Source organism: Onychostoma macrolepis, chromosome 10 (genome assembly GCF_012432095.1).
Source record: "Onychostoma macrolepis isolate SWU-2019 chromosome 10, ASM1243209v1, whole genome shotgun sequence".
In the NCBI taxonomy this organism is placed as follows: domain Eukaryota; kingdom Metazoa; phylum Chordata; class Actinopteri; order Cypriniformes; family Cyprinidae; genus Onychostoma; species Onychostoma macrolepis.
In genome coordinates, this window is record NC_081164.1 from 21,267,009 (window position 1) to 21,284,837 (window position 17,829).

General features: G+C 35.1%; 2 protein-coding genes across 3 annotated transcripts; one reads left to right on the forward strand and one right to left on the reverse strand.

The window, feature by feature from the left end:
* Positions 1-1,383: 1,383 nt before the first annotated feature.
* Positions 1,384-9,663, reverse strand: marchf5l (membrane-associated ring finger (C3HC4) 5, like). 2 transcript variants are annotated; one of them, XM_058790382.1, is made up of 7 exons: positions 9,535-9,663; positions 8,884-8,983; positions 8,601-8,803; positions 4,319-4,449; positions 4,058-4,241; positions 2,465-2,631; positions 1,384-2,391 (listed from the first exon to the last, which is right to left on the reverse strand). In XM_058790382.1, the coding sequence occupies exons 2-7, from the start codon at positions 8,910-8,912 to the stop codon at positions 2,230-2,232; spliced, it is 876 nt and encodes a 291-aa protein (XP_058646365.1). In that variant the 5' UTR covers positions 8,913-8,983; positions 9,535-9,663; the 3' UTR covers positions 1,384-2,229. The 2 variants fall into 2 exon arrangements, with proteins under 2 accessions (XP_058646365.1, XP_058646366.1); XM_058790383.1 differs by having other exon boundaries at positions 8,884-8,986; positions 9,535-9,645.
* A 481-nt stretch (positions 9,664-10,144) lies between these two features.
* Positions 10,145-17,355, forward strand: actr1b (actin related protein 1B). Its single transcript, XM_058788841.1, has 11 exons — positions 10,145-10,370; positions 11,272-11,336; positions 11,783-11,858; positions 12,134-12,259; positions 13,180-13,304; positions 13,388-13,604; positions 13,715-13,807; positions 14,471-14,645; positions 14,728-14,789; positions 14,871-14,911; positions 15,696-17,355. Exons 1-11 carry the CDS (start codon positions 10,323-10,325, stop codon positions 15,796-15,798), a joined length of 1,131 nt encoding a protein of 376 aa, XP_058644824.1. The 5' UTR covers positions 10,145-10,322; the 3' UTR covers positions 15,799-17,355.
* Positions 17,356-17,829: the final 474 nt, after the last annotated feature.

Sequence of the window (17,829 nt, forward strand, 5' to 3'; positions counted from 1 at the left end):
TTGGCAGCTTCAACAAAGCCTGTCTGCTGTGGTTATATTTGCCAGAGATGTTTCAAATTGGGCGACAACAATCCCAGAGGACTGTTTTAGATGCCGTGTGAATGAAGTTGAGCGCTGCTCCAGTTCAAACGGCTGAGAGCGGGGGTGTATTTTTAAACCCAAATGAAGTCATCTTGGGTGAGGCGATTGTGCTCCCTCTGCTGTCTTTTCTCCCAGACAGTCGTTTACCATCTGCAAACTTTTGCATTATTCATAGTTTTTCCCCCCTCGTTCTCGAAATAAAGAAATAAGAGATCAGAAGCGGGCCAGATTATTTATGGGGTGCCTTTCCTCAGCCTTGTTTTTGCTATTCCTTCCAAGGGCCTTCCGGAGAGCACAGAGGATGTGATGCTGCTGCTGCTCGCTGACAGCAGGTAATGAAGGGCTCTGCCAAACACGCGCCAGTGGGGAGCGGGGAAATTCTGCCCGTCACCTCACCCCCCATCACGACTACATAATTAACACTCTATTTAAGATAAACGTCATTACTCGTTTCTTAAAGGTATAGTTCACCCAATAATGAAATTTTACTCTGGCCATACAAGCTGTAGATGAGTTTGTTTCTTCATTGAAACAGTTTTGGAGAAATTGAGCATTACATCGCTTGCTCACCAATGTATCCTCTTCAGTGAATGGGTGCTGTCAGTTTGAGAGTCCAAACAACTGAAAAAACATCACAATGCACAAGTAGTTCACACGACCCCAGTCTATCAATTAACATCTGAAGCAAAAAGTTGTGTTTGTACTAAACCAATCTATAGTCATAATAACACTTCCTCCAGTGGATAAAGTCCACCAAATATTTGTTTAGAACTGTTTTCGCTTGTGGTCAATCTGTGCATATTTCTCTCCTGATTCAGATGAGACCAGTTTTCACTGGACAAAGTAACATATATTGAAATATATTGTAGCCAGAAGCAACAATTTCAAGTTAAAAATGTATTGATGGTTTTATTTCTTACAAACTCACAGATTTTTACTTTAGAAGATGTTATTTGATGGACTGGAGTTGGTTGGATGTCTTGTGGATTATTGTGATGTTTTTATCAGCTGTTTGGACTCTCATTCTGACGGCACCCATTCACTGCAGAGGATCCATTGGGAAGTACGTTTATTTCGGTAAAACACAAAAGATCAATATTCTTTCTCAGACAATTATAAGATTCACTCAGCATTTTCATGCCATTTCAAAAGCAGTTTTCATATCAGGATGAATATGAAACCTGTTCAGGACCATCAAAAGAGAAAAATAAGTATTACACAAAGAAAATAGCCTAATCAAATTTACTGCAGGACTATTAAGATTTGTTGCATGGTTAAATTATTTTCATGACAAAAATCTCATGATGGTGACAAATTATAATTTAATTTCTATTTTATTTCAGTACATCATGACTTTTATAAAACTGCCTTCATGCTAGTTTTACTACAATTTAAATTGTATTACACTAATTAAATATTTACTACATGTTTTTATTTTAAATACAGTGAATACCTTCTGCATTAACATAATGAGAAACAATGAAAATAACAAAAAAAAAGAAACAGGTGCATTACAATTTAAATTTGGCCTGAAAATACACCTAATCATCATGAACAATTTCACAGATTTAATGCAAAAAACTATTTAGTATCCATAAAAAAACCCCAAATACAGTAATTTGATATTTTTCTTCTTATTTCTTTAATTTTGCAGCGAAATGGTCTAGATGTTTCTTTCCAGGTTAAAAACAATTACTGTAAACCACTATCTTAAAAGCATCAAAGTCAAATTTTCTGGGTTTATTATCCTTTATTTGACATTAAAGAGCCAGTGCTTATCATCTTCAATCAGAATCAATTAACTCATTCTCAAACTGCTTACATGATTCTGCTGGTACATTTGCAGCCTGACAATGTCTTCATCAGAGACATCAGTGCACAGTGCAGGTACCAGCTTTGCATTTGGCGCCATCTACTGGTGTATTTTGCTATTACAGGCACTTTAACACCCCAACAAACGTTTCCCACCGATGAAAGAATTTCAGTCATCCTCGCAGTTAGGTAACACATAGCAAATATGTGTTTGTGCTGATTTAGAGCCATGTGAAGCTGAGAAATTATGTCTTTAAACATCTGTAAATATGTCTTTCTTTATACTGAGAATCCTATACTACAGTGCATTTGTTGATTTCCTCAAGTGCATCGTCTTCATTCATTGCTACCATCTTCGTTGTCGTCCTCAAAAGTGCCGTCTGCTCGTCCCTCGGGCATTGGGTAATTCAGGATGTGTCTGTTGGCCTGGATGAGGTACTGCTGCTGTTTGAAATATACTTTCAGCACTCCTTTGATCACCACAAATGCAATGCCACCCTAAAAGAGAAAAACTGGGTTAGGATTCACACTTCCTAATGTATGGTAGACTCTCATCGCTCTCGACTCTCACCAGGATGGTGCGCTGCAGGTTTGACGTGACTCTGCGGAACAGGAGGCGTCCCACCAGGTTGGCGATGGAGGGGAAGATGAGGGCGCCGCACAGGGTGCGAGACACAGAGAGATGGTCTCCTCCATAACTGCCTTCCACTGGGATGCGGGGCAGAGGACGGCCCATACCTGCACAAACATGAGATTTTCTGCTTCAAAAATTATGCTTATTATTATTATTATTAATATTAATAGCATAAGCTTACGGTATGATTGTGACAATGAATCATAAATGCTAAGATGGTTTAAAAAATTTGCTATCCACCACATAATTATACAAATATGACCCTGTAGCACAAAACCAGTCATAAGATATATTTGTAGCAATAACCAACAATACATTGTATGGGTCAAAATTATCGATTTTTCTTTTATGACAAAAACCATTAGGATATTAAGTAAAGATCATTTTCCATGGAGATATTTTGTAAATTTCCTACCGTAAATATATCAAACGTAATTTTTGATTAGTAATATGCTTTGCTAAGGACTTCATTTGGACAACTTTCTCAATATTTAGATTTTTTTTTGCACCCTCAGATTCCAGATTTTCAAATAGTTGTATCTCAGCCAAATATCGTCCGAGCTTATTCAGATGATATATATATATATATATCTCTCTCAATTTCAGAAGTCTGACCCTTACGACGGGTTTTGTGGTCCAGGGTCACATAATAAAATGGCATAGTTAAATTTTTCAGTCTTTATTGAAGTTTTAGTTTTAATCATTTTGTTATGTGCTTTTGTCATTTTTATTAGTTTTTGCAAAAAATAAAAATAAAATTAAATAAATTGTATTTAAAAAAATTATATTTAGCTTAATTTATTTGTATTTCATTTTTAGTAATTTCAATACTTTAATCATTTCAATAATTTGCCTTTATTTTTAGTTTTCATTTTAATATTAGTCATTTCAGTATGTGCTTTTGTCATTTTTCTTAGTTTTTATTTAGATTTCATTTTAGTTTTAGGTTAATTTATACACTATTACAGTATAATAAACATTTGAATATTTATTAGATTTAGTGATTTATTGATTTATTACTTTGGTGATTTAGTGAATGTTGTGTGCTTTTGTCATTTTTATTAGATTTTATTTATTAGTTTTTGTTTTTTATTTAATTATATTTAGCTTTATTTTTATTTCAGTTTTAGTAATATCAGTACATGATGAATTTGCTTTTAAAAATGTATTTCAGTTTTCATTTTAGTTTAAGTTGTATTCATTTTTTAACTATGCATTTGTTGTTATCAGCTTGTGTGCGTTTTTTAAATTATATTTAGCTTTAGTTTATTTTTTATTTCAGTTTAAGTAATTTTAGTACTTTAACTTATTTCAGTTGGCAAGGTTTTTAATTTTTAAAATTTTAATTAAGGTTTTTTTTCATTTTAAGTTTAATAATTTTATTTTACATTTTATTAAAAATCATTTTTTATTAATGAAAACGAAAATATAAATTTTGGAAATTAAATTAAAAAATTAAATTTTAGATTTAGTTACCAATAACAACACTGGGATGAACTATTGCCAAGTTTAACCCCGTTTTCCACATACCAGGTACAAGCCCGCTGAAGATCTGAAGCTTAGAGGAGTGTCGTTGCCAAATCCGCACCACATAATCCTCCCAGCGAATCATCTTCCCCAGTACCAGCATGACAGGGATGGTGGGTAAACCCATGAGTAAGAAGAGAGGATCTGCACGCTCCATCACATCCAAACCCTTCTTATGGCCCACCACCTGAAAACAGAGAAGAAAATGTGTTCAAAAGAGCCAAGAGTAGCCAAGCTCCTCTCATCCTCCTGTCTTTAACACACCTGCATAACTGTGACGGCACCGTAAGTGACGGCCGACCAATAGACGGTGCCCACCACGACTCCAGCTGCGGCGAACGGACTGGCCCTAGACAGAGCTCTGTCGACCTGCTGAAGGAAGTATACCAGAGGCCCTGGACGAGACACAAAACCACACACTTAACACTTCCCTATTAAACTAACAGAATAACAGCCAAACAGAATGTCAGAATATTCGTCATTAGTAAGCCCACGCAGAATCTGGGCACTTGTCACATTTTCTGAGCTAACTTTTAAAAAAAAAATTATAAAGGTGCATCTCAATAAATTAGAATGTCGTGGAAAGTTCATTTATTTCAGTAATTCAACTCAAATTGTGAAACTCGTGTATTAAATAAATTCAATGCACACAGACTGAAGTATTTTAAGTCTTTGGTTCTTTTAATTGTGATGATTTTGGCTCACATTTAACAAAAACCCACCAATTCACTATCTCAACAAATTAGAATACTTCATAAGACCAATAAAAAAAACATTTTTAGTGAATTGTTGGCCTTCTGGAAAGTATGTTCATTTACTATATATGAACCCAATACTTGGTAGGGGCTCCTTTTGCTTTAATTACTGCCTCAATTTGGCGTGGCATGGAGGTGATCAGTTTGTGGCACTGCTGAGGTGGTATGGAAGCCCAGGTTTCTTTGACAGTGGCCTTCAGCTCATCTGCATTTTTTGGTCTCTTGTTTCTCATTTTTCTCTTGACAATACATAGATTCTCTATGGGGTTCAGGTCTGGTGAGTTTGCTGGCCAGTCATGCACACCAACACCATGGTCATCTAACCAACTTTTGGTGCTTTTGGCAGTGTGGGCAGGTGCCAAATCCTGCTGGAAAATGAAATCAGCATCTTTAAAAAGCTGGTCAGCAGAAGGAAGCATGAAGTGCTCCAAAATTTCTTGGTAAACGGGTGCAGTGACTTTGGTTTTCAAAAAACACAATGGACCAACACCAGCAGATGACATTGCAGCACCCCAAATCATCACAGACTGTGGAAACTTAACACTGGACTTCAAGCAACTTAGGCTATGAGCTTCTCCACCCTTCCTCCAGACTCTAGGACCTTGGTTTCCAAATGAAATACAAAACTTGCTCTCATCTGAAAAGAGGACTTTGGACCACTGGGCAACAGTCCAGTTCTTCTTCTCCTTAGCCCAGGTAAGACGCCTCTGACGTTGTCTGTGGTTCAGGAGTGGCTTAACAAGAGGAATACGACAACTGTAGCCAAATTCCTCGACACGTCTGTGTGTGGCGGCTCTTGATGCCTTGACCCCAGCCTCAGTCCATTCCTTGTGAAGTTCACCCAAATTCTTGAATCGATTTTGCTTGACAATCCTCATAAGGCTGCGGTTCTCTCGGTTGGTTGTGCATCTTTTTCTTCCACACTTTTTCCTTCCACTCAACTTTCTGTTAACATGCTTGGATACAGCACTCTGAATGTTTGTGGCTTATCCTCCTTGTGAAGGGTGTCAATGATTGTCTTCTGGACAACTGTCAGATCAGCAGTCTTCCCCATGATTGTGTAGCCTAGTGAACCAAACTGAGAGACCGTTTTGAAGGCTCAGGAAACCTTTGCAGGTGTTTTGAGTTGATTAGCTGATTGGCATGCCACCATATTCTAATTTGTTGAGATAGTGAATTGGTGGGTTTTTGTTAAATGTGAGCCAAAATCATCACAATTAAAAGAACCAAAGACTTAAACTACTTCAGTCTGTGTGCATTGAATTTATTTAATACACGAGTTTCACAATTTGAGTTGAATTACTGAAATAAATGAACTTTTCCACGACATTCTAATTATTCTTATACTGAAATGACTTATTGTGATGCACCTGTATATGTATGATAATTTTAAATGTTAAAGTTATAAGGTAACATTTAGCCACAAAAGTGAAAAAAATATTTTATTATTATTTATATACTATTATAGTAATTACATTTTGAATGAACTTTTATTTTTATATTTTCATTTCAGTTTAGTCATTTTGTTTTGTGCTTTTGTCATTTTTATGAATTTTTGGTTTCTTTATATTTTATTCAGAAGTACATATAAATAAACTATATATGTGACCCTGGACCACAAAAAAAGTCTTAAGTGTCAATTTCTCGAAATTGAGAGTTATACATCATCTGAAAGCTGAATAAATAAGCCTTCCATTGATGTATGGTTTGTTAGGATAGGACAATATTTGGCCGAGATACAACTATTTGAAGATCTGGAATCTGAGGGTGCAAAAACAAATCAAAATATTGAGAAAATCGCTTTTAAAGTTGTCCAAATGAAGTGCTTAGCAGAGGTGGAAAGAGTACGAAAATATTCTACTCAAGTAAAAGTACCATTACATTAATGAAATTTTACTTAAGTATAAGTAAAAGTACCAGTCTAAAAATCTACTCAAGTAAAAGTAAAAAGTAGCTCATTTAAAATTTACTCAGAGTAAAAATTACTTAGTTACATTTTAACAGTGTGAGGGAGGCAAAAAAATGGAATAGGCCAAGGGTGTCAAACTCAGTTCCTGGAGGGCCACAGCCCTGCACAGTTTAGATATAACCCTAATTAAACACATCTGATCCAGCTAATCTAATCATTTAGGCTTATTTGAAAACTACAAGGTATGTGTGTTGAAGCAGGGTTAGAACTTAGAGCCTATAAATCTCAAACTAGTTGGTTTTAATTAAAGGAATCAGTTATTTAGAATAATAAGACATTTGGGCTGTTACCAGGCAAATTAAATCAATATCAACAAAATTCATCTTTGCAATGCAGAGGAAACACAGAAGCTTTATCTGAAGTGGCATTTAGATGTATTTACACAGTTTAATGCAGGACATTAATTAATTTAACCTGCAGTTACAAATGCAGAAAAAAGGGTTTTGATATACAAGACATAAAATGTTGAATAGTCATTTAAAATTATATACATAAAAAAAAACAAGATACTTTAAATAAGAAATTAAGACCGCCAGTAGGTGTCAGCAAGTCACTGTTAATAATTGAGTCATTGCGATTGAACTGAATCATTTAAACAGTTGATTCATTCAGGAACGAAACACCGTCATTGCTCAGAGACACAAAATTGTGCTGTGGTGGCTGTTAGGAATTATTTTTGTTGTCGAAATAAAGCAAAAACAGGTAATATGGTCTAAAAGGCAAGTCTATTAATTAACTTCTTGTTAATTGAACTGTTGTGTAAAAATCTATATGTAGGCTAATCATGCTGATTTTTGGAGAAAAAAAATTATTTTACTCTGCGTGTGATACTGATTTACTATATGAAATGATATAAATATACACATTTTCTGCCCTATATCTTCAATTTTGTGATCATTCTAAATGCATTTTAACAGACTGAATCACGCAGTGAAAGAACACAGTCTAAATGCATGCGTGCACTAGTCTAATCTACTAGACTTCACGGCACTCTGTAGGAGTGTTTTGATTGGTTTTTGCAAAATACTGATAAATGTCAAATCGCACATCGTTAAAACAACAATTACGATATTATCGCAGACTATATATATCGCACACCCTGCACTGTCTTTTTGGCTAATTTGTGCAAAACCTTTTGCTAAACTGTCAAAGCTTCATTCTAACCACCAATGCAACAATGCAAGTCTTTACTTTACCTCTACATGCTTGCGAAGGGTTGATGTCCAGATTTTATAAGCCTCTAGTTTGGTCTCCCTAGGCAAACACAGTTTACACTGCATAATAGAGCTTAAATATGGCCAGGGGTTCACTTCATTTCCTTCTAATACGACGGGGTTTGGTGTTCAGCTGGGTCTGCACAATTAACGCCTGTCTTGTCCGTCTGCATCTTTCTTGTGATTTTAGCGCCAGGTTGTTCTCCTGCCCTTTATTTACTGCAGTAGTTTCCAGGGAGCGATTTTCTTTTTTACTCAGTAATTAATGTGTTTTAAAATGTAGCGAAGTACAATACTTCAAACTAAATATACTTGAGTAAAAGTAAAATTACAGATTTTAAAATTACTTTAAAAAGTAGAAGTACACAAAAAAGTTACTGAATTACAGTAACGCAGTAACAGTAACAATAACAGCTTTAACTATTAACAACACTGCTGCAAAGCAGAGCTGGGAGTACCACACTCTTATCAGGAGCTATTTATCCAAACTATTTGGTGCATTAGAAGTATGCAATAATGTGAGAATCCATGACATACAGCAAAAGAGGAAAAAGGTATCAGTACGTTTCCCTTCAAAAAAAAAAAAAAGGTGAAGTGCAAATACTCACCCATTTTGGGGAAAACTATCCGGTATTCAGTGCCACATTGCGGGCAGCTGACGGCTCCTCCGCTGTTTCCCTTCTGTTTTTCATCCAGCCATCGCTGTAAGCAAGACTGATGGATCCACTTGGTGCAGCCCTTACACCGGCACGGGCTGACCCATTCTGCAGCTCGATCCTCCTTCTCCGTAGCAAAACACACCCAGCAGTGCCTGTCATCGGACAACAGATTATCAGTGACCATTAGTTCTGCTAACCAGTCCTGTGATTCACAGCTGATGGAGATACTCACTTCTCTGGAGGTTCATCTACACAGGCCATCTTGTGTCAGGTTCGATCCACGCTCTCCAGCTCAACCATGAGTGAGCCAGAGCAGGCTCAATGTACAACACCTGCTAATACAGACCATTAGACATGAATGCAGTACTTAAATACAAAAATATTTGAAATATCACATCACAATGTTCATTCAAAAACACATCTACTGTAAGTAAAATAAATAATTAGTAAAACATAATATATTTTGTCTAATAATATGGTGATCAGCACCATTTATGTGACAGGAAATTGTTGACAAATTGTTTTTATTATTACAGTATACGACATGGTATGATACATAACATGCCAATTATATTATATTTATTCTACTAAGGTCTGTCTTTGTATGAAATATGCACAATAATAATAATAATAATATTTTCTCTTATTATATTTGCGTTTTTTTGTTCTTAATCAGGCCCTAGTCACGTATGAATGTCATGTCAGTGGACATTTCTCACTAAACAAATTGAAATTTTGTTTTAATTCAGCACTATTTTCACATGGAATGACTCGCAGTAAACTAACCAAATATTTAAGTTTATGTAAGTTTTAACAGGTATAAACATACCCAAACTTGTCATTCAGACAACAATGTTAACCGAATTCAAATGTAGATCCTCACCTGAAGATGTTTTGTAGATGTAAATGTTTCTAATATGCGTTTAGTTTAGATCTCCGGCTGATTTGACACTTTCAATTTCTCGGAGGACAGAACAGCAACCTTATGAAGAACAACTTCCGGAGAAGCCACTTCCGTATGTCAAAATAAATGTCCCTAACTTGCTAAAATGTCCAAGAATGCTTCGTTTGATGTGTTTAACCACGTATTTCTATGCATTTATTGTCTCACTTGTTGAAAGAGCATACATGCATGAAACTAAAAAGTAAATTTAAAGTGTATTGGATAATTGTTAAATATGCAAATTCGATTTTTATAATGATTTTGGAGTATAAAAACAAAGGTTCCACTCTGTCATATATTGTTCTCTCCATTATTTTGCTCCTTGACAAAAACAATGAATTAAAGAATTTTTTTGTAATTATATTTGAACATTATATATATATATATATATATATATATATATATATATATATATATATATATATATATATATATATATTAAATTACACACTTTCAAAAAAAAAATTGTAATTAAACAATCATCGCAAACATACAAGGTTGCGCCTGAGAACCAAATAGCTATTGGCTAAATGAGCTGTCACTCATCTCCTAGTCACGCATGTTTGATTGGCTCCCTCCACTGTGCGGTTCGGTTGACGCATCACGCTCAGCCTGTGGTTATACTGGCAAGCAGCGACGGTTATTTTTTATTTACATGAACAGAAAACCATAAACGGTGATTCTTGCGAACGAGTAGACCGACAAACGCACCCAAGCGCAGGCTGAACATGGAGTCGTATGATATTATAGCCAACCAGCCGGTTGTGATTGATAATGTGAGTATGATGTCAGCAGCCCTCCACACCCAGTCTGTGCTAAGAGGCTAAAGCTAATGCCATTGTGCCAAAGCCTGCGCTAGCCGGCCAATGCTAAATGAGAGGCGTTTAGGATTTTATTTATTTAGATAATAATGTGCACAGTCTGATGCACGTCTAATTGTTTTCACTATGTGAAGCTGAACAGTGCAATATCCGTTTTAATTGCGTTATATTGAAGCATTAGCTGCTCAGAATGATGCGTCGCTATGAAGCTGATTTGTCATTCATTTCAGTGGTGCTTTGAATTAGTCTCTCAAACTTCAATAAACGATTCAGCGTTGTACATATTAATGAAATACTGCAAGATGCATGGTTGTCAAAGAATATCAGTCTGATAAAATCCTGTATTTTAGCTGGAGTTGTTATTGTTGCTAAGATGGCTGGCTGTGACCCCGCCTTATATATACAGCCACATTTATTAGTATGAAATAGTTCATGTAAGTTAGAAAATGGATTTTAATAAAAGCCAAAAGTGTTACGCTATAGATGGAGAACTAGTAAGCCTCAACTGTTAATCAGAATTAAGGTGGGAGATCTCAAAGCCTGAATCTGTCACTTTGACAGGTTGCTAAAATTATGAAAACTTAGTAAATGTCAATGATATTTAGTGAAACATTAGGTTGTTTTCTCACAGTGTGACTCTAATGTAGTCTATAGCTGGTTGGTTTTCTTGTTGCTCCCTCCAGCTCTGTCTCATGACTCAAGAACAAACAAGGAGGGATCAGATCATTGGATGATTCATTTTACAACACATTCACTGTTTGAGCTTTTATAGTTCAAGTTTATTTTGAACCACCTTCCTGGACAACTGTAGGCCCTAATATAGTTTTTAACTTTTGCTTTACAATTTCTCTTCCAGGGGTCTGGAGTTATTAAGGCTGGCTTTGCTGGAGATCAGATCCCTAAATACTGTTTCCCAAATTAGTAAGTAACCATTTTATTGATATTGCTATATAAGTTTAAAAAATTTGGGGTCATGTGATCATGTGACACTGAAGACTGGAGTAATAATGCTGAAAATTCAGCTTTGCATCACAGAAATAAATTACATTTTAAAACACATTTAAATATAAAACAGGTGTTTTAATTTGCAATAATATTTAACAATATTACTACTTTTACTATGTATTTGGTGAAATAAATGCAGCCTTTGTGAGCATAAGAGACTTCTTTCAAAAACATAAAAAATTATTGCTAAACAATTTTATGGTAAATATTGTTTATTGATGTAATATTAGCCATCATCATATTTGTCAAATGATCGTATTATATATTTTGTCTCTATAAATAGTGGCATTAGTTAGTGAAAATCCCATTTTAGTAATGTAATGTGATGTGATGTGATATTAACTAGAATGGTTTATTTCTAGTGTGGGGCGGCCCAAGCATGTTCGGGTGATGGCTGGTGCCCTTGAGGGTGATCTGTTCATTGGACCCAAAGCTGAGGTAAACCTTTTGATTTTAATTGAAGAATGTGTCTCTATTTAGATTTTTTTTTCTTCTATTTAAAGACAATATGAAATGACATTTCATGTGTCACAATATTTAGACAGAAATATTATTGTGTGAGACTTATTTAACTTCTGATGTTTTTGGTTAATGGTATTTTATGTATGTTATACAAAAGAAAAGTTACTATAATTTGGGCAAATAGTTTTGATTTCATGCTTTTATAATAATGCAAAACTATACTGTGTTATTTATTTCTGTTCTATATTCAGGAGCACAGGGGGCTGCTGTCTGTCCGCTATCCTATGGAACACGGTATTGTGAAAGACTGGAATGACATGGAGCGCATCTGGCAGTACGTGTACTCAAAGGAACAGCTGCAGACCTTCTCCGAGGAGGTACGATTTTATATTTTATTAGTGCTGTCAAATGATTAATCGCATCTAAAATAAAAGTTTTTGTTTACATTATATATGTATGTGTACTGTGTTTATTTATGTTTATATAAATACACACACATACAGTATATATTTTGAAAATATTTATATGTATATACTTTTATATATTTATATTATTATATTTTATACATAAATATATTCAATATGTAAACAACATATTTTTCTTAAATGCATACATGCATGTGTTTGTATTTAAATATACATAATAAACATACACAGTACACACCTATATATTATGTAAACAAAACTTTTATTTTGGATGCGATTAATCGTTTGACAGCACTCTATTTTATATATAATGTATTTATATACTATTATTTAAAATTGTTTATTTTGAAATACTATTTAATTTTAATTTATATATAGGTTTTTATCTTTATATTTAGCTTCACATTTATTTTATTTCAGTTTAGTAATATTAGTATTTCAACCTTTCAAAGGCAGCATTTTAAATTACTATTATTATTATTTATTTACTTTTTTAGTTTATCTTTTTCAATCTCATATTTATGTTTGGTAACACTTTATTGTAAGGTGATATATTTACATGTTACATATACTTACTGTTGTAATAACTGTAATTTATGCATAATTAGAGTAGTAACTTAACCCTAAACCAATCCCTAACAATAACAGAACCCTATTGTGACTACATGTAGTTCATTAATCTTATTTAGTAGTTATTTGTGTAATTTTACTGTAGCAACATCACCTGAAAATAAAGTGTAACCTTATATTTAATTTTATTTCAGATTCGTTTCAGTTACCATATACAATTTTTTTTATAGTTTAAATTGACAATAACAACACTGTCTTGCACTGTATTTTTCAGACATTCATATTTTTTATGTATCTCACAGCATCCTGTACTGTTGACCGAAGCACCGCTGAACCCCAGTAAAAACCGTGAACGGGCAGCTGAGGTTTTCTTTGAGACCTTCAACGTGCCGGCGCTGTTCATCTCCATGCAGGCGGTGCTCAGTTTGTGAGTTCATCGCTTTGAATTTCATTCTTCCTGATATCACACTTCCTATTCCCTCTCATGCAAACATGTTTCCTGTCTGACAGATACGCCACAGGCCGAACCACAGGTGTGGTCCTGGACGCTGGTGATGGTGTGACACACGCTGTCCCCATATACGAGGGATTCGCCATTCCACATTCCATCATGCGTGTGGACATCGCCGGACGTGACGTCTCCCGATACCTCCGCCTCCTCCTGCGCAAGGAAGGCTACGATTTCCACACTTCTGCAGAGTTTGAGGTCGTGCGCACCATCAAGGAGGTACGAGACCCCACATCTGGATTTATACCACATGTTCTTTTGCAGCTCCTTATTGATGGAAATTACAATCAAGATACGAAACGATGAAATAATGCTGTTTTGTTTTCCAGAGAGCCTGCTATCTTTCCCTCAACCCCCAGAAGGATGAAACTCTAGAAACTGAAAAAGCACAATACACACTCCCCGACGGAAGCACTCTAGATGTAAGAATGAGATTGCTTGTATATGTTAGTGTATGATAATATGGTCATAAAATTACACATCATATCCTGGCTTTGTTGACATTCAGTGGAGGTTCAGTTCAGGTTCTTCCTGAAGTCAACATGAAATGGCATTCAAAACCTTCCATAATGTGGCATATGTGACCCTGGACCACAAAACCAGTCATAAGGGTCAATTTTTTTTTATTGAGATTTGAATAAATAAGCTTTCCATTGATGTATGGTTTGTTAGGATCGGACCATATTTGACTGAGATAAAACTTTGAAAATCTAGAATCTGAGGGTGCAAAAAAATAAAAATATTGAGAAAATTGCCTTTAAAGTTGTCCAAATTACGTCCTTAGCAATGCATAATACTAATCAAAACTTAAGTTTTGATATATTTACGGTAAGAAATTTACAAAATATCTTCATGGAACATGATCTTTACTTAATATCCTAATGATTTTTGGCATAAAATAAAAATCAATCATTTTGATGCATACAATGTATTGTTGGCTATTACTATGAATATACCCGTGCTACTTATGACTGGTTTTGTGGTCCAGGGTAACATTTTTCTTCGTTTGGATACAGTGGACTGACAACGCACTCATGATGGCACATTGACTTGATGTGTTACTCACAGCGGTTTATCTCCTGCAGATCGGCCCAGCACGGTTCAGGGCTCCAGAGCTTCTCTTCAGGCCTGATCTGATTGGAGATGAGAGCGAGGGTATTCATGAGGTGCTGGCTTTCGCCATTCAGAAGTCAGACATGGATCTGCGACGCACGCTCTTCTCTAACATAGTGCTGTCTGGCGGCTCAACGCTCCTCAAAGGTAGAGCGAAGAGATCAGTCGAAAGCATCTTTCAGTTCTCCATCCAGTGACAGAACTGAAACTCTATCTTTGTTCCTCGCAGGTTTTGGAGACCGGTTGTTAAGCGAAGTGAAGAAACTTGCGCCCAAAGACGTTAAAATTAAGGTGACTCTGCCACAGCTAAGAAATGTTAGCTTAGTGTGAGAACTGTTTTTAAATGTGTATATATATATTTTCTTGTTTCAGATATCTGCACCACAGGAGAGACTTTATTCAACATGGATAGGGTAAGAAAAAATGTTACAAAAAAGAAATAAATACCTTTATTCAGCACAGACGCATTAAATTGATTAAAAGTGACAGTAAAGACATTTATAAGGTTACAAAAGATTTATATTTAAAATAAATGCTGTTCTTTTAAAGTTCATATTCCTCAAAAAGAATCCTGAAAAAATGTCACCTTTTCAGTATTATTATTGTTAACTAAAACTGTTAAAACATTTTTGTTAATTGAATTAAAGCTTTAATAAAATACAATAAATGATTTTTTTTTTCTTTTTAGATTTAAATATAAAAAATATTACAAGTTTAAGCTAATTAAAGTTTAAGTTGAAGCACTAAAACTGAAATAAAAATAAAGAAAACTTAAATACATTTTTAAAATAAACAAAAATGAATAAAAAAGACAAGCAAATACCAAAAAGAAAAAAAATTAACTAAAATTTAAATGTACTGAAATGCAATAAAAATGAATCATGAATAAAATGAAAGTATAAAAAAACAAAAAAAAGAAGATAAAACATCATAGCAGTAAATTACATTTTAAAATATATTAAAATAAAGTTTTAAATATTTCACAGTATTACTTTATTTATGTTTTACTTTTATTTTTCATCAAACAAATCTAGCCTTGGTGAGTATGACAGGCGTCTTCAAAAAAAAAAATTTTAATTTTTTTTTACAGACCCCGAACTTTTGAATGTTAGCGTATGTGTTTTTAAAAATATTTTGGTGTATGTATTTTATGGTGTTTTTCATATGCTTTGTCCTTTCTTTTTTTTTTTTGTATAGGGGATCTATCCTGGCTTCACTCGACACCTTTAAGAAGATGTGGGTCTCCAAGAAGGAATACGAGGAAGATCGCGCCCGTGCCATCCACCGGAAAACATTTTAATGGGGTTTAAGGCCACTGGCCTCCCTCATCTCTGCGGTTTCACATCCCTCTCCTCTCTCGCTTGGCCTCCCTCTGTTACCCTCCCTCCCTCCTTACTTCCCTCCCCACCCGTCCCGACAGCAAACCTGCCGGGCGTCCCATCCGCAACCTAAGGCATGCCTTCCGTGTCCCCTGCCCGGCTCTCATTCGGGACACCCGATGAGTGGCACTGGGGCAGGATGCAACCGGGCATCCCTTGTCCGTTCTGCACCCATCAAACACCGAAAAAAAAAAGGCTTTTCAGGGCATCAGTCAATACTGTTAACTATTGTTTCATTTAAAGCCAATGCTTCAATTCAGCGCTTAGATATTTATTACACTATTTACCCTGCCCTGTATGATATTGTCATATCTATTCTAATGAAACATGAAGGTGAATGTTTTACTCTGTTGTAAGAATTTCATTCCAGAACCGAGAGATCCATCATTTTCTTAAAATGTCGCAGTTGTCAGCGTAGTATTTTTATTCCTATTTGTTTGACGCGTTAATGATGAGCGTATACAATAGTAAAAGGCATCGCTCACCACTACAACAATTCACTTTAATGGACACTACTCTGTTTCATGTCTGTGTCCCTCCCCTTGACAGTCTCGGGGCTGAAACCACTCTATAGCTCAAGGGAACTAAATAATGTATACTGAAATACAAAGTACACGGTAGGTAGCTAGATTTATCGCTGCTTGAAATGTCGACAAGTGTTATTATTAGTATACAGCACATTTTAACTTGGAATCATCGGTTTATGAAAAGGGGGCTTTACGGAACATTTTCAAGTTGTTTACTGTCTTTTTGTTGAAATGTTGCTATTAGAATTATGTTTGTCAGCTCTAAGTTGTAAAGCATAATTGTTACCGCACAAAAATTGACTTGATGCGAACATTAGCCTTTCGAGTTAAATTTTTCTTCTGAACGTTTCCCATGATCCTCATATTGTTAACTCGAGAACCAGAGCTGTTGACTGAAGCTTTAATGAAGTCGTCCAGTGAGTTTTACGTTGCCGTGAGACGTCTCATCATTGTGGCACGATTTCGATGTAAATTCAGACTCTCCCCGAATTCCAGATTAGTGCATGAACTCAACAGAACGACTGAGATTGTGTTATTTCATTGTAAATCTCATCTACGTGGATATCGAAGGCAGAGGGTGGCCGAATGGATTTAGAAGCTCTTCTGGCACTAGTATTTCTGTAGTGTTTGTTGAAAGAGAGCTGCTCTCTAATGGGATGATGGGGTAGCAGGGTTGCGTTTAAGTCCAGTTTGTCCAACCTAAGAATCGCCTTACTCCAGTGTCGTCATTGGAAAGTCAGAGCATCTTGGTTGTTTTCCTTTTTAAAGATATAGAAATATCATCATAAGCCTTGTGTACAGTGGATTGCTATTCAAACTGTTAAAAAACAAAAAAACAAAAAATAAACGACAAAAAGGACTAAAATGTACAAACCTGTTTCTTCAATTGTTGCTTTTTCTTTTAATTTTGTAAATTCAATATGATAAATAAATTAATGCTGTCTGAAATAAGCTTCTGTGCGTTATGTAAACACAAACAGCAGTGTAAGTGTTTGTCTGCTTATGCATTGTTGCTGATGTTGTTAACAGTGGTTTTCAAGACTGCTGAAGTTTTGTCACATTTAGTCGGTGCGACTTTCTAATACACCAGGAACTCATATTTGTTTTTTTTTAATGTAAGTCTAGAGGTCCCTAAATCTACTATATTAAAATTATGTAGTAACATATTAGAGTTAATTGCTATTATTGATTGTGAAATATCGTAAAAGTCACCAAAATCTACTATTTTATAAAGATAGTTTAATTTTTAACACGTTTTCTTGATGGCTCAGAAAGCCGAATTTTCCATTGAGCTCCATTCAGATTTTTTCAAAGGGTTTTTTTTTTCTTCGTTTTATTGGAGACCGTTAAACACACACAAAATATAATCTGTTAAATCAATCCCATCAGTTAGTACCTGACATACAAATAAAACGATTATAAAAA